Genomic DNA, 18432 nt, shown 5'->3' on the forward strand with positions numbered 1-18432 from the left:
AAAATCATCCTTGTTGAACTGGTGAGAATGAAATGGAAAGAGGAATGAGGTTGGTCTGTGACTTATTCAGCCATGTGTGGTATGGCGTGGAAATAAACGAAAATCTATCCTTCTTGAGACATCAGTGTGTTGCTGTGGAGATGATTGTGACCTCTGGTGAGCAATAAATAAGAACTAATGAATTCCCCAAAGCAACAGCATTCTTGTTTTCCTTCTCCTATTGTAATAAAAGAAAACAGAATAGAAGAAAAAAAATGGAAATATAGTCAATTAGCAGAATTATTTGAAAAAGGATTGTGTTAGTGCCCACCACGTGCTCTTTACAGGCACGAATGGAGGTAAAATCAGTGCCCAAGAGACTGTGCAATTTCATGAGAGCTGATAATAATAAATGCTACATGTCACTTTCAGTGGGCACACTGACCCTCTAGTCCTTGGTTTCAGAAGATAATCCCCCTCTGTCTATCATGCCATTCCTGTATCCTTACACGAAGCCCTAGATTGTTCTTCAGCTGCAGCTGCACTTGCTTTAGGCCTGCTTCCTTCAAGACCAATGGCAGTGGTTGTTACAATAGACAGACAGTTTCAATAAAAAGGGAATTGGTTACAAACGCACCTTGCTTATATGAGAAGAGACGTGCCCCGCTGGGTCAGGCTGGTGGACTGTGTACCTTGCTTTTCTGGTCTCTTGAGATCACCACAAAAAGGGACTACCAGGAATAAGTCTGGACATAGAAACTTTTGTGCTCCCTCAGTAGCCACAGTCACTGTTTCAGGGATGTTGGGTGACGTTCCTGTCTATTTCATTTCTTATCTGTGGGTCTTTCATCAGTGACTTTGTCTAATCCCTTCTGAACCTGGTGATAATACCTGCTTGCACAAAGAAGCGCATTTCAGAAGTACACTGCCTGTTGCACGAAAAAAGTTACTGTGGTTGAAAATAGCTGTAAGAGTGTAATTTTAGTGAATACACTCTATTGCTGCTGCTTTGGGCTTTCTTTATTCATCTTATCTACTGATAAGATACTTTGTAATTTTGTAAATCTTACTTATTATGTCACAGTCAGCCTTCTACCTGCAGATTGAAGAGGCATATTAGTTGTTCCTCAGAAGAGAGCTGCCCCATCCCCTTCAGCTGCCTTTGCTTATTCCATCTCTAGTATATCCTTATTGAGATGCAGACAGTAGAATTGCCTGGAGTACTCAAGCCATGGGCACACCAAATTCTTACAAACCAGCAAAACAATGTTTTCTGTTACGTTTTAGTACACCTCCTGCTGATGTCCCAGGTTTTCTGGGGTTTTTGGCTGCCACTGAGCAGGCAACTGTCAGTGATGCCACACGTACCCTTTTCTAGTATCTGGAAAGAACCATTTCTGTACATTTCATTTAGAATACGTCTGTGAATGTTGGTCTCTCCTGATAGCTGTTAACTGCCCTGTCCTTCTCTTCACCAGTGCCTTTTATAGAACTAGTGCATTTCTAACTGTTTAGAAATGTTTGATAAGATAAAAGTTCACAGCATATGGTAAACGGGATCTTTTAAGCCAACAGTTGGCTTCAGTTCCTTTGAGGAGTGTTCTCTAGTTTTATCCTGTGATTTTCCTGGTGGTTATTTCAAGCCTTCTGTTTATTCAGAGCAATAGCCATATAGGAAATTTAAATAATGGATCTTGGCTGTACACTGATATTTCCTTATAGTATTCATAAAATTACTGCATGTCATTGCATAAGAGGTGAATGTAAAGGAATGAATGTGTTCCTGAAGGAACGTGAGGGACTGAATGAACATGTCCTTTAAACAGTGTTCATAATCTCTGTCTTTTACCAGAATCAACGGATCATTATGTCTTTGGAAAATTTTCTCACGTGATGAAAGTACTAAGAGAGGTGCCTACAGGTTGGACATTTGTGAATGTCTCTTAAGCTTCTGTAGAAATTTCTAGCATTAATAGAAGCATTTATGTCAAAATCAGACAGTGCTTAGGTGTAGTCTGAGTGAAGGGAAACAGGCTTGAATTTGATCTCAGCAGCCGAAGAGAGCCACTTCTTGCTATATACCCATTACAGTGCAGCTGTGTACTAAATGAAAGGTGTTCTCTTTCATGGCCTAATTACTTGAACCTGTTAATCAGAAATTGCAAGTGTCAAAGCAACATTGGAGGTGGTAGTTTTCGCTTTTTTAAGAAGTCTGCCTCATTTTTTCGTTTGTAGTCTACTTATTACATGGAAGGAAATACAGGACACCCGGTGTTTCAGACCCAGTTTGGAAAAATTGCTGTGAATATCTGCTATGGGCGCCATCACCCTCTGAACTGGCTTATGTTTAGTATGAATGGAGCAGAGATCATCTTTAACCCTTCAGCCACTGTTGGAAAGCTCAGGTAAAATGCAAACTGATTTAGGCTCTTTCACACTTCCTGGGTTAACTGAACCTCCAAGTCCCTTGCTGGGTCCTCATGGCCACCTTACTTAAGGTCTTGGAACTTTGTTTTGCCTTCATGAAGGAGTCTGCATTCTTCTCCACCTGGAGTTTTGGGCTAGCAGTCTGCTCACGGATTCTCTTCCAGAACTTCAGTTGTAAATCTACAGGTCTTCTGTCTCTGAGACAGTATCTAGCTGGTGTTCTGAAAACTAATGAAAGTTTACTTAGATTATTTATGTCATATTTTTGCTTTATGACAGGCAGTAGTAATTTACATTCAGGCTTAGTTTGCCAGCTTGCATTGGGCACCTGGGTAAGCCAGTAAGTGTGGTGTCAAATTGCCAAGCTGAGAAATCCTTTTCTCAGAAACTATCTTTTTCTAACTGTTGGCAATTTTGTGATTATCAGACCTCTTGAACCAGACTGAACTAGTGTAAACTGTTTCCCTTCAGATTGATCTCCTGCAGATTGATATTAATTGCACCCTACTGACTTGATTTCCTAAAAGCAAAAAGAAAACTAGCTCAGTGAACTAAGAAAATATGCTTCTTAGCTAGCCCATAATGATTAATTTGGGGATTAGATCTTGAATATTCTCTGCCTCTTACTAGCATCAGTCACATTTGAATGTGCCATGCTTCCAAAGCATTGTCTGACACAGGCTGTTTATTGCTTGGGATACAAGGTGATGCAAAATAACTGCATTGCTTCAGGGCTGGCAGGAGAGCTTTCTTTAGGTACAAACCTGGTAGAAATGGGCTCAGCAGTTCTTTACACCACTCCTCTAGACAAAATCACCATGCCTTCGTTTCATTCTCATTGTATTCTTGCCTTTGCTCTTCTACTCAATACTTATAAATAATCTAATTTGAATTTTAAAATTGAGATGTGGGATTCCAGAATGTGTCTGCACATCAGCTTAGCACACGATGGGACTGCTGTGTGTTTTCTTGTTGTTTTGGTTAGGGGTTTTGGGGGATTTTTTTTGTTCTTTTCCCTAGTACAGTAGGCTCTGAAAAGTAATTTAGTCATGTGTGGTGTTTACATATAGACAACTGAGGAAGTGATGGTAATTTAGTATTAATATTTTTAACCCTTTTCAGCATAAGTGGCTAGCTTTGTTATGGGGGGAGGAGAAGTCTGATTTCCGAGTTCCTTGGAACAAAAGCATTTCCTTTGTGAGTTAAAAAAAACGTATTTTAGGCCAGCTGAACTGTTTTTCAGTTTCCAGCTCCAAAGGTGAATTTTAGGAAGCTAACAGGAGCATATTTCATTGTTACTGATGATACGGTAATACAAGTATAATATCCAGAGGAAAAGAAATCAACAAAACAGCCCCCACACGCATATTGATCTTTTGTAATGCTAAAAATTCTTTCTCATTTCTCTTTCCATTCAGCTAAGCTTGTGCGCTTGGACTAATTGCAGAATACTTTTCATTTTTTTTTTAAACCTAGAGGAAGAGATTTCTCTTGTGTCAGCTGTGTAAACCTTAATGTATGAAATGTTCAGGCAACACAGACTTGCTCACTGGGTATGTAAGACAGTAGCAGACTTAGAAATGTAAGAGGAGTATCTTCTTTTTATTCCATTTTCTGTTTCTTCATGCTTCCCCAATCCTCTTGCTTTACATGTTTAATGTAAATTTGGAGGTTTTCATGGTCGCAGAATATTAATCCATTTTTTATTTTGCTGACCAGCTAGAAAGTTCTGAGGATTATGAGCATTCATAATAGGGTAGAAATGGTGAAAAATAGATTAGAGGCATAAAATTTTCATACCTACAGCCAGTTCTGATGCAGAGAACCATGTATTTACAAATGTGGAGGGTAGAACTGCAAGTTAGATTCTGTCATTCAAACTGCCCTTAATATTTTGTGGTATAAAAGATATTTTATGTTTGTTAATGTTGGGAAATGTCCTTCGAAAAGAGTTGAATACGCAATGCTTTTGAGTCATTTATGTCAATATTGGAATATTTGTGATGTTTGTCCACTTGTAGCCCATTAACAGGAGAACAAACAGAAATTACCCTGTTGTCACACAGCACTTCATCAGTGCTTCACGCTCTCCAAATTAGTAGCTTTCACTTGATTGTTTTTAAGCATAAGATTTTTACTGCAGAAAGAGTATTTGATGTAAAAACTGTCTCTGAGGTTGCTTCTTGGCTATAGCCTTTTTTTTCTGTCTCTCTTCTGTGAAATTGTGATGTGCTGGAGGTTTTCAGTAAAATCCCTTTTTCTTAGAAAAGCTGGCTGCCAGGCTCAAAGCAATTGAGAGAAGAGGCAATAAACCAAGTCCTTGCAATCAGTCCAGTGCTCAGCTCTTAAGATTCTTGAGTCTGACTGGGAGATTAATGAGTCAGATGCTCGCAACCTTGTCTTGGTATTTAGAATCTGGCAGGTACAAGCTGTCACAGGAGTGTACAAATTGTATCACCTTTGTTTTGGAGCTCTGAGTACTTCCAGGCATCCTATTAACTAGTCTGATCTCTGTGTATCAAACTAACAAAAAGAAGACTTCTTAAACATCACTCAGAATTGAAATCTCCTTTGGAAAAGAAGCTTTTTTCCCTCTTTTCTTTTTTTCTTTTTTTTTTTCTTTATTATTCCTCTTTCTCTCTCTTTCCTCTCCTCCTCCCACCCCCCTTCATTGCTTACAAAAGCCTCTCCTCGACTGGGGAAAAAAAGGATGCAACTTGTATGAATCTTGCAGCTTTGCTGCAGAATGATGTTTGGTGTATTGAAAGTTAATGGAATATGAAAGGACATGTATAAATCCTTTGCATAATTCAGAGACAAAACATTTTACACTTTAATTGCTTTGAAAATCTTGAGCTGTGTTAATTTTTTTCTTTTTTTTTTCCATGACAAAGCCATATTTACCAGATTATCAGGTAGAATTTCTTAAACTTGTATTTGAGCAGAAAATAATTGTGGTTGTAAGACCAAGATCAGTCTTTGTAGGTAACTTTGGCTTTTTTTGTCAGAAAATGTAGTGTGAAACAGTCACAATCTGAATTCAGCACTGCAGTAGCAAGTAGTGAATACCTGCCTGCTCTTTTGTGTGTTGCAGTGAGTCAATGTGGCCAATTGAAGCAAGAAATGCTGCCATAGCTAATCACTGTTTTACATGTCCCATCAACAGGATAGGAACGGTGTGTATCTTGACTTTGTTATTTAATTTCATAATTTAGGCATTGTAGCGTGAGTTAATTCAAGGTAATGAACTGAATAGCACTGGAATGCATAGATTCCTCTAGTGTATAACTACTGTATTACTGTTTATAATATGATTTGAAGACGAACAATGATAAAGAAATTGAGAGCTGCCTTATTCCTGGCAGCCTACTTTTTAGTTGCAGCAGCTTCCTATTCTTGAATTGCTCTCTGTAGTAGGTACCCTCCCTTTTGCTAATTCTCCTGGTTTCTATGTTGAAATTCGTGTTCTTTTAGCCAAAACCACTGAAGATTAAATATATCTTCCAGTCAGTGGTATGCAACTATTTACTGTTGTACAGATACTACCTCTTTCTGAACACTGAAATTCTATGTTAAAAATTAATATTGCACATAGGAGGTCATTCTTGCCTTCAGATTAGTCCAGATACCTTCAATGTGTGTTCTTTTATAAGGTTGCCTGCAAAAATCCAGCCTTGTTCTTGCCATTAGGTGAATACATTTACCTTCTTCTGTGATCTGCAAAGACGCATTTGGTTAAATGTCTTCTTTTGCCTCTAGAGATAGACCTGTGAAACTGATAGGAGGCCTGTTCCCCAAAGTGTATGAAAGACAGGCAGTGATACAAAAAGATCTTGCTTTCTACCCTGTTCATCTTAGAGACTAGGCCCCTCTGATGGCTCCCTTTAGACAGTGCTGATAGTATGCCAGAAAAAAAATCATACTAGATTTACTTAAACTTCCATATTAAATATGATAGTCAAGCAAGGATTTCTTGAGTGAAATGGAATTATACTGCCACCTACAGATTCTTCTTATTTCACAGGAATACTACAAAAATTCATTTACTTCTGGAGATGGTGGAAAAGGTATGTTCAGAAATCACATTCAGCAGTTGCTAGTAATCGTTAACTAGAAAGTCTGAAGAAGCAATAGCTCTTCCACAAGTGTCTATCCCATGACAGGTATGGTAGCCAGCAACTGTCTTACTTAAGACTGCTATTTTATAAGCTGGAGAGAAGAAGCACTTCTTCCTAAAGGTACCACAGTATCAGAAGCTGACACCTAAGGTTTCTGTATGTTTTCAGAGGACTAAGAGTTTTGAAGTCGCTGTAGTGTTGTAGGACTAGAAGACCGAAATCCCACAAATCAGCCTGTGTTGTCACTGCATGCATGACTTCTTATGTGTAGTTGTAAGATTATAAAGAGTAATAGTCCTAGACTAAATCCCCAGCCAAGCCATTTTGCCCTGTTTCACAGATTTGCTGGAAGTTAAAGAGAATGCTCAAAGAAGAGCATGAGATTTGCTTGTATGTGCTTCACTTGTATGTTGAAATACTGTAATTTGTCCTGTGGCAGCAATGACTGCTTCTGGCTTCATCTGGAAGTGGGCCTGAGCCTCTTTTTACCTAGTTCTGGAGCTAAGTGTTTGTAGCAGCTGCATGAAAAAGGTCTTTGGCATCCATTGCTTAGTAGTACAACAGATGTGGCTGATTTTTGGCACAACTGAGAATTGTGCAATATGAACATTTTTCCTGTGCCTCAAATCCCAGTGTTTTCTAGTGTTTTCACCTCTGACCTTTGTATTGAAAATGGAATGGGTGCATCTTTGTCAGCTGTTTTGGAAACTTATGAGTTGACAATTAGAATTCATTTAAATTTTAAGTAAAAGCCAATGCAAGCAAAGCCTTTAGTTCAGGGACTTAGTAGTGGTAAGGCATAATCATACATTATTTAGAAGGCAGTGCAGGGAATTTTCTCCTGTTAATTCAATATATGTGAAAGCTGTACTGTGCATGAAAGTAACTGCTGGTCAAAACTGCAGTTACCTTAGGATTGTGCCGTGACTCTTCAGGATGCTGCCTTGCTTAAAGCGCAGTTAGTGAGCAACCACAAGAAATCGAGCCAGGTTTTATGGGACACTACATGTTAAGTTGTATACTTACTTGCAGATGGCATTACATGCTTTTTTAAAATCTCTTTAAGCACACCATGACTTGGGCTGTTTTTATGGCTCAAGTTACGTAGCTGCACCAGATGGCAGCAGGACACCAGGACTCTCTCGTGTTCGGGATGGACTTCTGGTGGTAGAGATGGATCTGAATCTTTGCAGGCAAGTCAGTGACAAATGGAATTTTAAGGTAAGCCTGCTTATAAAGAAACAAACTTACATATGATATTAGAACAAACAAGCTTTCGTAATAATTTTATGATCTTGCAATAATTACAAGACAGCCTTTTTGTTGTTGTTTTTTAACAATCCAGGCCTTAAATTGTTAAGCTAATTTAACAGGATGTTCTGGATACTGTCCTGGGTTCAGCTACAGCAGTCATTTTTCTCCTTCTTAGTAGCTGGTGCGGTGCTGTGTTCTTGACTTTCAGCCTGGGAACAACGCTGATAACACTGATGTTTTTAGTTGTTGCTAAGTAATACTCCGACCAAGGACTTTTCTCAGTCTCATGCTCTGCCAGGGAGGAGGGGAAGCTGGGAGGAAGCAGAGACAGGACACCTGACCCAAACTGCCCAAAGGGGTATTCCATACCACAGCACATCGTGCCCAGTAGAGAAACCGGAGGGAGTTACCCGGAAGGCCCAGATCGCTGCTCGGGTCGGGCTGGGTATCGGTCAGTGGGTGGTGAGCAATTGTATCCTCTCTCCTTGTTATTTCCCTTATCGTTATTATTGATAGCAGTAATGGTTTGTATTATACCTTAGTTACTGGGCTGCTGTTATCTCAACCTGTGGGAGTTACATTGTTTCGATTCTCATCCCCATCCCTCCGAGAACTGGGGGGGAGGAAGAAGGAGGGGAGTGAGCGAGCGGCCACGTGGTTCCGAGTTACTGGCTGGGCTTAAACCACAACAAGGCCAAAGGCATAAATGGATTCCTAAAAGGAGTAGCCAAATTCAGGGAAACTAGGCCAATAGCTTCCAAATGAAAAGGTCCTTAGGGGTGGCTTGCCAGGACCTCTGAGGACTGCTAGGGAAGTGCGTGTGGTTTCCTTAGGCAGGGTACGTGGGCATTTACAGTGAGCTGAGATGGGCCTTTGATCTGACCTAATACGGTGGATCTTTATATTCCTGTAGGCCTTATTTGTCAGTTTAGGTGAAATTCAGTGAAAACCCAAACTGACAACAATTTATGCTTCTGAGAACTTTCTGAATGGAAACGTCTTGCGCTGTTAACTCCCTGGGTTTATGCACACATTGAAGCCACAGGAGGAGTGTGTACGTTCATCTCTAAAGCATCCTAACATGCTTTTGAATTTACTTAAATCAAGTCAAGATGGCTGCAAGTTTTTCCACGTGACTTTAACAAACTTATTTATTACTATTCTTTTATATTCTGAGATAAAGCTCATGTGGATCATCTTTCCTGAGGGTGTCATTTGATTTAATTTGTCCAGCAGCACTGCTGGTTTCAGAAACTGCACCTCAGCACCGCAATTTGCTAACCCTTCAATTGTGCAATACAAGCTATGTGGGGTGCCACATTGGATACTGGTTTAGTGGCATGATAGGACTTTTATTTGTTTAAACAAACATATATTTTACAGGTGTGTGTAGTGGGTAGATGGTTGTTGTAGTAGTGGAATTAAATTGTGCTGAGAGATTCCCACTGTTGTTGAACTCAGGTGTTTAGTTTTGCTTTGCCATGGAAATCTGAAGCCCTAGCAGAATAGAGATTTAGTGTGTCAGGAAGCACATGGAGCATTGCTTACAACAGTGTAGTAGGGCTATCTCAACAAAAGCAATTGTATTGATTAGGAAAGACAAACAGTAAAACACCGACCTTTGGCTGTTTTGTACAGGATTGCTTATTTTTTGTTGTGTTCAAGACTTGTGTTTTCAGCACCTTAGCTTTATGTTGATGGTGTGGATTGCTGTTGTTGGTCTTCTGGCACATAAGGCTTTTGTTTGTGTGACAGGGGATATCTGTTTCCTTTTCCTCCCATTTGTGGCCAAGACAGAGGTAGATCTTGTTACAGGGGGAATGAGAAAGTATGAAGTCATTAGTTATCCACTGCATAAAACCCTTGATAGCAAGCAGGAGCCTATTTGACCTGCTCTAGTATCTGCAATTTGCATTCAATGATGCCTGAAAGGGATGTTAAGTACAATGTCTTTGCTAAACTTAGGGCAGGAAAATAGTTAAACAAGTAGCCCTTATTACACTCTGGCAAGAAAGAAGTAATTCACCCCTCTCAGAGCCAGTGTTGTAGACTGTGCACTTCAGAAGAGTCATAGCACTACATAAAGTGCTGTATTCCAGCCTCCTAACTTACTGTATCACCCAAAGCAATGATGATATTTTGTATTATTAATGACTAAAGTAAGAGAAACCCAAATGCCATCAGTGGCACATTGCTGCCAACAGTAAGTCTGCATGAGTTCATCAGTTGTCGAGGACATAACATGACAAGATAACTACAGATACACTCCTTTGCCTTCATTGACCGAACTTACTTAAAACTTATCAACTTATTGTTCATGCTAAGAAAGTCAGTCCACCTTTCACATTTAACTTTCATCTATCCAGGATAACCAAAATAGCCTTAAGTAATTAGTCAGCAGACATGACTGTCAATGAAGAAGAGCTGCAAAACAGGAAGGTGTTCAATTAGAAGTTGTACTTTTCAGAGTAGAAATGTATTTCTGCTTTTTTTGGGTAGAAGTATAGTTTTAGGCAGCACAATGTAAGTTCTTTTAGAAAAGTATGTTAGTTTGTGCTAAGACTCTGGATGTCTTGCATTTTGAGTGAATTATGATTTTACATTTGGGGGCAAATAAATAAGATGTCATCATTTAAAAAAAAAAAAAAGGTGAACATAAATATTTTCTACTGAAGTACTTCCACAGCTCACCAAAAAACTGAAGCTTTGATTTTTCTTTTCCAGATGACTGGTAGATATGAAATGTATGCAGACAAGCTCACTGAAGCAGTCCAGCCTTGTTTTATACCCAATATAATCAAAGAGAGAGCATCTCATTAATGTCACATAAAAAGGTACTGTTGAATGATAGCCTTACTGTGGATCACAAGTTCTTATTTTAATGTTGTAATTTTAATTTCCAATAAACAACTTTCAAGTAATAGAATTCAAACCTTTGTTAAGTAAAATGATTGAAAAATAGCTTCTTTGGTTCTGCTTTGTGGTTTTGGTTGTTTTTTGGGTTTTTTTTTTCCATTTACACTGATGAGTCCAAACTTTTTGTTTATTATGAGAAATATATCCAGTAGGAATACATTGATATAAAATGATGATGAAATGCATTCAGTACTGTTTTACTGTGATATAGTTTGATGGAAATGATGCATTCAGAGGACGTAAGTATTTTTACATAAGCTTTGCATTGTGTGTCTGTTCACTTCTGCTTTCCAGTTCTTTACCCTCTACCCAAACGTATAATTTAGGGAGAAAGGAGGCATCAATTATTTTAATCTGTCTTTTAATTACAAACTATTTAATAAAGTTCTGTTAGACTTAAGTAAAGTCCCAAATGCATCCTAATTGTTTGAAGATCTGTGGGTACTGCAAAGCAAGATCACTTCGGTTCTATTTCCCTTTATACTATGAATTACAAGCATAGTTGGATCAATGTCTTTGATGGGCTCCTTCAAGGTGCAGAAGTAGTGCTGCAGACAGAGGATTTTAGTATCTTCAGAAGTTCAGTGCTGTGTTACGGGGCCAAAATAGAAACACTGGCTAAGGCATAGGCCAGGCCAGTGCCATGCATTGTGAACAGAAAGCCAGGGAGATGCTATCAGGGATCAGGGTGGGTAATGAAAACAGCACTCCAGTAGGATACCCAGTGGTTGTGGACTTCACAAAGCAGCTGTTGAATATACATAATGAAAATCCATTTGCTATTCTCAGCTCCTAGTGTATATAGAAATTTGGTTTAGTGTGATTCAGGTGATACAGGGTGTTCAGGAAGTGCAGAATGAATAGAATTTACAGCCTAGCAACTGTGAATTCATAGCTGAAATAAATATTGGAACTCTTAGGTTTTTTTCCCAAATCACAATTTCAGCTCTGCCGTTTTCAGTCAAATATGTAACACATGCTTTAAAGATTTTCCAACATGTTTCATAAGCTAGTTAATAAATACACTTGCTACATTGTTACAGGGTTATCTGTGACTTTAATCCTTTATTGAGAATGACTTAATTACAAATAAAAATATATTTATGTATAAAATCCCTGCATGTAAAATACCCCTTCCTTTGCTATTGACATCATGAAGGAAACAAAGTGACATTTTCAGAATGAGTATTTTGATAGACAACATTGTAATGGGAAACAAAGTTTTGGAAAATGCAGATGTTGTGAATGCTTGTGCAGTGAACTGCTTTTAAATCTGAATTTGTGTCATATACTCAGCCTTTTCACTTGGCTTTTGCTTCTTATGTTTTCATCCTTCATAGCTACCTCGTATTTAGCAGCTATGAGATCCTGTTGCAGTGGTGGAACTGTCTGTCTCAGCTAGCTTTCTTTTATTTTTCAGTTTTGTTCAAGTATTTAAACTCTAGGTACCAAATATTGAGCAGTTAATATTGTTACACCTATCTGTGCACTTCAGAACACTTACCGTGCTCTCAAGTTCATGTTTTATGCATAAGCTCAAGATTTGCATTTGGATAACCGAACTAGTAAGAGGCTAAATGTCAGTTACAAGCCCTTTGAAGAACTGTTTTTATTTAACTAACCAGGCTTGCTCTGAAATAAATCCTGGGACAGTTCAGTGGTAGTGAATGAACTACCTACCTGAAACCACAGGGCTTAAGGAAGTATTCTGTTGGCTTGTAGTATGCATACCTGTTAATTAGTAACATAGCTAATACAATCTCTCAATCAAACATCCTGAATTTGGACCTGCAGCTTAAAAATTCTCACATCAGTAGCATTCTGGTGACTGACTTTGAAGGAATCAGAAAGCTTTATCCATAATAGGCTTTGTACCTTTTTTCTGGGATTCTGCTGGTGCCACTAATGTGCTGGTTCTACTATTTATAAATCACATCCTAACTTTTACTCATTTTGCAATGTATTCCAGCTTCACCAATTATAAGCAAAATATGATACACTGAACATTTCTTGTCAGATAGATACTTTTTGTTCAGGACTTTTTAAAGGCTACTGCATTTAAATGGTAACATAAATATGTTACCATTTTTTTGTACAAAGGAGCACCCTTAATTCTACTAATACTACTTATTGAATGCTTTCCAGCTACTTATTCAGTATGTCAACAATTGATAGAAGCAAATTTTTCTCTTAGCAAAAGATTTTACCATGCTTAAAGTAGATTCCTATTTATTATCTCCACCACTAAGTAACAATGTCTTTCTACTGTTATTCCACACGGTTCTAGAACTTGAACAGTTCCTTTTCCTAACACCATGCTAAAGGTGCGGGATGTCTGATTTAAGTGCAAAAGAAAATTGTGCTAGCTTTACATCAGCATTGATTTTTCTACTCACTTCAACACAGACAGGACTGGAGATCAGGACTTGTAGGAAATTGTGATGGATGAAATCTGAAGTGGCTATTTCTTACACTCTAGAGTACTCCTCAGCAAAGTGATTAAACCCAGGTAAAACATGAAGGGATTAAGAATGGGCCACTGACAGTTTCAGTTTAAGCCAAGTACTTATACTGTAGCATAAGAGCTAGAAAATGAGTTCCTGCCTTTTTACTTGTATTCCCTCTTTTTAATTGATTTCAGCTCTTCTTAGGTCACTGAACTAATACCAATGGCAAAATTTTGCTCAAATGATGATTCAGCATTTTAGTTATAATACAGTATTCACTGTCAGATATTTACATTTACACACAAAATACATGCCGTTAGTGTAGATGCTCATTTTCTGCATTGCCTTAATAAGTGTAAAGTTTATATTTGGAAGGGATTCTGCAGAAACTGGCACATGGAGGTGGCATAATGCTCAGAGGTTTTGGCAAAGAGCAAGTCTTGTAGGTACAAATAAAATATCTTCACTTTTGGGGCAACGCAGAGCTCTGAACAGTCATCCTAGAGGATTTAGCCAAAAGAGATTAAGTTTGTAGGACAAGGGAACAATACCAATAACTATGATTCAAAACTGAATGCAGTGGCATAAAAGCAGTATATGTGTAAGGTGAATTTGGGTAAATGTGTTTTGTTCCTACAACACAGACCTGATGAGCCAGCAAGGCTTTTTTTGTAATTTAATAGTGGTTTTAAGTTAGTATTTTTTCCTTCCATAACACCCTGCTGAGCCTCAAATCCCTAGATTTAGGATGATCAGCCCTTGATGCTTTGACAGAGAAAAACAGGTATTCTTTTTTTTTTTCCCCCGTTTTTGTTTAGCTAAACCTATGCATGTATTACCAAGTGTTGAAGTTCATAAATCTGGTGCTGCTTTTTTTCTTATGATGTGTTTAATTTGAAAATAAGCTCAAAGTGAATTAGGCTCTGGGCCTATATTTTAAAACTGCTGTCAAATGTGCAATGTTGAAAATGAGGGGAAAAAAAACCCCAACAACAAACAAAAACCAACCAAACACAAAAAACAGACATACATTGCAAAATTAGATGCATCATGAGGAAAAAAAGGTAAAGACAGCATTGCAGTATAGTCCTGTCAATGTCTATAAAGCCTCCCATGTTTAAGATCCCACTGCAGTTCAAGAGCAAGGTCTTTGCAGGGGCAGTCCTGAGACAAGCAGCCAGTGCCACACAGGCTGCACAAGAAAGGGCCAGGAGCATCAGGTGTGGATGTCAGCTGTCTGTGTAGATGAACAGAATATCTTCATCAGTGCCATAACTTGTCCTGGCTTCCTCAAAGTTACTGATGCTGGTGCAGCACGTTCCTGTTCAGGGGGAACAAAATGTTACTAAGAATTCAGAAGAATTTGCCTGTGAAAGGCTCTTATACTGGGGTTAGCAGTCTCTACAAAGAAAACTAACTAGTATACAGACTGGAGCTATCAGCTTAGGTTACAACTTTACTTGTTGGTTTCATTTTGATGCACCATGGAGCAAGCTTTAAATGTAAATGCAGAACTAGGGAGCTGCTTTAGTGGTGGCCTTGGCAGTGCCAGATTAGTGGTTGGATTTGATGATCTCAAAGGTCTGTTCCAACCTAACCAATTCTTGATTCTGTGATTTTTTTTTTTTTTCCCTAGCTCAAAGGCAGTGCTCATGGAAGTAATGCTGTAAATAGCCCATTCTGTTATATTCTGCAGATAGGGAGAGTTCAGCATCTCTCACAAACCTAGCCGAGAGCCAAGCACATTTGCTAGAATGAGTACCTCAATTCCTCAAGTAAATCACAGCACAAACGCAGCACTGATTTAATTAATGTGGCAAAACCCCTTCTGACAAATTGGTGAGTGATGCTTGAGGATAGGCACACCGTTAGAGGAGGTCCAGCAGGTGCAGCTGTGGCTCTGTATTAAAGACGTGTCAGTAAAGTGATGGCTTAGAATCCCCCCAAAAGGAACAGGCTACTCACGGTCAGCATAGGCAGGGTTGTTGTAGTAAATACTCCCTGAGGCTTTGTTGTAGCCACATAGAACAATGAAATGGCCCTGGTAGTCAGGATTCCTGCAGAAGCACTTCTGTCCAATGGGGAGGAAGCAGCAGTATTTGACAGGACTTGAGCAAAGGTCACACAACAGCAGGACTGCGTTCACTAGGACAATGGCTACGTGACCTTGAGACAGGTGGTTCTGGATGTCTTGAACTGTTATTGTGCTACAGAAAAAAGATCACTTATGCTTATTAAGTTCAGGGAAGAGACTGGTACACAATGAAGTGTGTGGTGACGGACAGTACTTAAGACATGCAGCTGGCATGTTTTGTCACAGGTACAGCTTTTTGCTGTTAAACCCAGCAAGCTTTGCTACAGGCAAAGCCTGATAAAACCTGTGTCATTCAAGGCCTTTTAATCTCACTGCTGCTGCTGAAGTGCAGGGCAAGAGCTCTGGATTCTGCAGTAACATCAATGTAATCTCCGAATGTATCCAGTGCCCCAGATAAGAGTTTTAAAGGAGCTGGCAACTCAGTCAGTAACCTGAGAGACTTCTGTTGTGGGAAAATTTTAAGTGAAGTGTTCTCCCTGCTCTTAGAAAAGCTTATCTCTTAAGCACCAAATCTTTACTGGCTGAGTGGTTAAAGATTGTATAATCACTAACCAAATTAAGACGTGCCCAAATTTGCCTCTGTCACACAGAAATACACTTCTCCCAGTTGCAGTTTTGGACTGCCTGATGCTCTTGAGGCTTTATTGCTATAGTACCTCCTACAGAAAATGAGTATTAACCAAACGTAACCTATAACCTCATCTGTTAAAACCTGTCCCTCACTGAGGCACATGCAGTCCATATGCATTAGAAGCTTATCCTTTGGATACATTCTGGATGTCCAGGCTGTGTGCACTATCTAACTGAACTCGTGCTTTTTAATCTTTTCCAGTGTCACTTTTTGATACCCTAGACTCAGTACTGTGTGTACACAGGTAGACATGCTCTCTGTCCTTGTCTTGATCCAGGCCACAATCTTAAGATGACTAACGCAGGATGGACTGACTGAACCTTCCGTCCTGTCACAGCTCTAGTTAAATAGATAGTGCCAGAAAGACTGTGTGTGTGTGTTAAACAGGACACTGAAAACTCTGCTAAATACAAGTTGCATTACAGCATTCAAATGCTGTTGTGGCTGCCCTGCACCCTCTTATCTTTTCCTGATCATTTACCCTGCTTTGACAACAGAGATCCAAATCCAGTTTCACTATAAAAAGGGGTGCAACTCAAACTGAACACGGACACTCTGTTATTTCCCAAGTAGAACATCACTGTCAGCTGTGAAACAATTCTGCAGTTTTTGCTTCTCTCCTGGGTCTGCAGTTTTCATAGAGGTTCTTTCACCCTCCCTCTTGGCAAAATCTTGTTTGCAAGCTTTTTCTTTGCATGTTTGTCTAAGAAACAGCTATAATGTTTGCATAGTTCTGGGAACAATGGGTTGTGTGCCCACATAGCACTCTCATTAATTCCAGCAATGGCCAATTAGAGTGCTGTAGGCACTCCCTACCGGATGATTTTAATGGATAATCCAATTCCAAACATAAACAATAGCCAACTCATCAGCATTTTCAAATACTAATTCTGTGTTGGCTATTTTTCCTCAAACTTTGTTATTAACTCTTGATGTCCACCTTTTTTTTTTTGAGACAGATCTATTAGGAAGACTGTAATGCACCCCAAAAAAAGGGCTCAGGGCTTGATTTCAGTCTCTTTGACCAGTTTAGCTTGACTCCAAGTAAAGGATAGGGCCCACAGACTCTCCAAAGAGAAAGGAAAGAAAATAATAAGCTTACCACTTCTCCACCAGCACCTTGCAGGCTTTGGCTTGTGCAAAGAGCTGATTCACTCGATTCTCTTCTGTGTCAAAGTGCTTTCTGTAAAACGACTATGGAGATAGTAGAAGTTATGAACTGGCATAATGTTTCCCTTAGGTAATCCACCACTTAAAATACATGCTAGCAAGGGCCTGCATAAGCTGAAGATCTGGCTATGGGATAAGAGATCTCTCCCTTAGTTCACTGGTAACAGGAAAAGGATTCCTGCTCTAAATTGTTTAAATTCACTCCTGGTCAGTTGTTACTGTAATTTCATCCAGTGGCTGTTCAGCTGCCTACATGAAAGAAGCCATCCTGGTTCGTATTGGGCAGGAGCTGATGTTAGAAAAGCCATCACTGCTATGGGCCCCCTTGCTGGCAGTCTTGAAGAGGTTGAGTTCCCCTCTCACCTCTAGAGGTGGTTCTTCCAGGTCAGGGCTGAGGCACAGTGGTGGGGAAAGGGTGGAAGCTAGCACTGCTGCTGCCCAGGCTGTACCTGTTCTGTAGATAGACAGAGGGCTTCAGTCTCCAGGCTGTCAAAGAGGTGGAACCTTTCATGAGCACTACATGAAAACTTTTTCAAAATTCATATTATGGAATCAAAGACGTGAAGTATGTGGGCTTGTATCCAGCCTTGCCTTTGGAACTGATGTGTGCTCGTTATGGCAATAGGCAAACCTTGTTTGCAGGGATTGTGGGTGATTGTCAGTAACAAGCAGAGCTTTTACATGTGAGACACAGGGCTTTTAAAGCTCTAGAATACTTACCTGATTTTTGTAGCCCTTGTCCACTCCAAGTGTCTGGGTGCAAAACTTATGCTTGACACCAAAGTGCCGCATTAAGTAGGCCAGGTCAATAGTCCAGATACTCTTTGTTAACTGGAGCTCCTGAATGGCTTTCTGAAATTCATCATTGTCCAAATGATTCAAGTACCTGTGGTATTAGGAAAGGCAGGGAAGGGAAGCACAGATCTTAGGAGAAGCAAAACGTGTGCTGTAGCCCAAGCTTCCACATCACAGGACGTAAAAACTGAAACAATGGGCTTGGCTAAGAAATACCAAAAAGAAAACCCACAAAGGAGCCACAGATAAAAGGGAAGGGAAGGGAGTAGGGAATATTTAACTAGATTTATTGCTGACTTTTTAAAATTGGAAATGTATGGGTATCTTGACTGGTTTATGTTAGAAGTGTACAGGTGCTGTACAATGAGCAAGCTCTTCTGAGCAAGTATAGAACTCTGTCCTGAAGGGCTTACAGTCTAAATGTACAAGCATATTAGAGCAAACACAGAAAGAAGTGTTAAAGACTAAAACTTGCTTCACGCAATAGATGTGTTTCAAAAGGAGGAACTGTAAAGGAAGTCAGTAAATATTCAAAAGAGGCTTGTCTTAGGCACTGATGGCACAAAAGGCAACAAAGGGAGGAAGGGTGGGACAGGCTGC

The 18432-nt window shown here is 39.5% G+C and overlaps 2 protein-coding genes across 2 annotated transcripts in view; one reads left to right on the top strand and one right to left on the bottom strand.

Annotated features, from left to right (window-relative positions):
- The window catches only part of UPB1 (ureidopropionase, beta), a gene marked incomplete at its 5' end in the record, with an annotated part of 16280 nt that extends 5682 nt beyond the window's left edge, over positions 1-10598 (top strand). The window contains 5 exons of the mRNA XM_010012982.1: positions 2215-2384; positions 5501-5582; positions 6431-6473; positions 7591-7745; positions 10503-10598. Coding sequence (XP_010011284.1) covers positions 2215-2384; positions 5501-5582; positions 6431-6473; positions 7591-7745; positions 10503-10598 — 546 coding nt within the window. The remainder of the gene's footprint in view (positions 1-2214; positions 2385-5500; positions 5583-6430; positions 6474-7590; positions 7746-10502) is intronic.
- Positions 10599-14174: 3576 nt separating this feature from the next.
- The window catches only part of GUCD1 (guanylyl cyclase domain containing 1), a gene marked incomplete at its 5' end in the record, with an annotated part of 5270 nt that continues 1012 nt past the window's right edge, over positions 14175-18432 (bottom strand). Inside the window, 4 exons of the mRNA XM_010012983.1 lie at positions 14175-14462; positions 15107-15348; positions 16970-17061; positions 17758-17923. Of these exons, the coding sequence (XP_010011285.1) occupies positions 14371-14462; positions 15107-15348; positions 16970-17061; positions 17758-17923 (592 nt within the window). The remainder of the gene's footprint in view (positions 14463-15106; positions 15349-16969; positions 17062-17757; positions 17924-18432) is intronic.

The sequence above is a fragment of the Nestor notabilis genome, unplaced genomic scaffold (genome assembly GCF_000696875.1).
Source record: "Nestor notabilis isolate BGI_N333 unplaced genomic scaffold, ASM69687v1 scaffold14874, whole genome shotgun sequence".
Lineage (NCBI taxonomy): Eukaryota > Metazoa > Chordata > Aves > Psittaciformes > Psittacidae > Nestor > Nestor notabilis.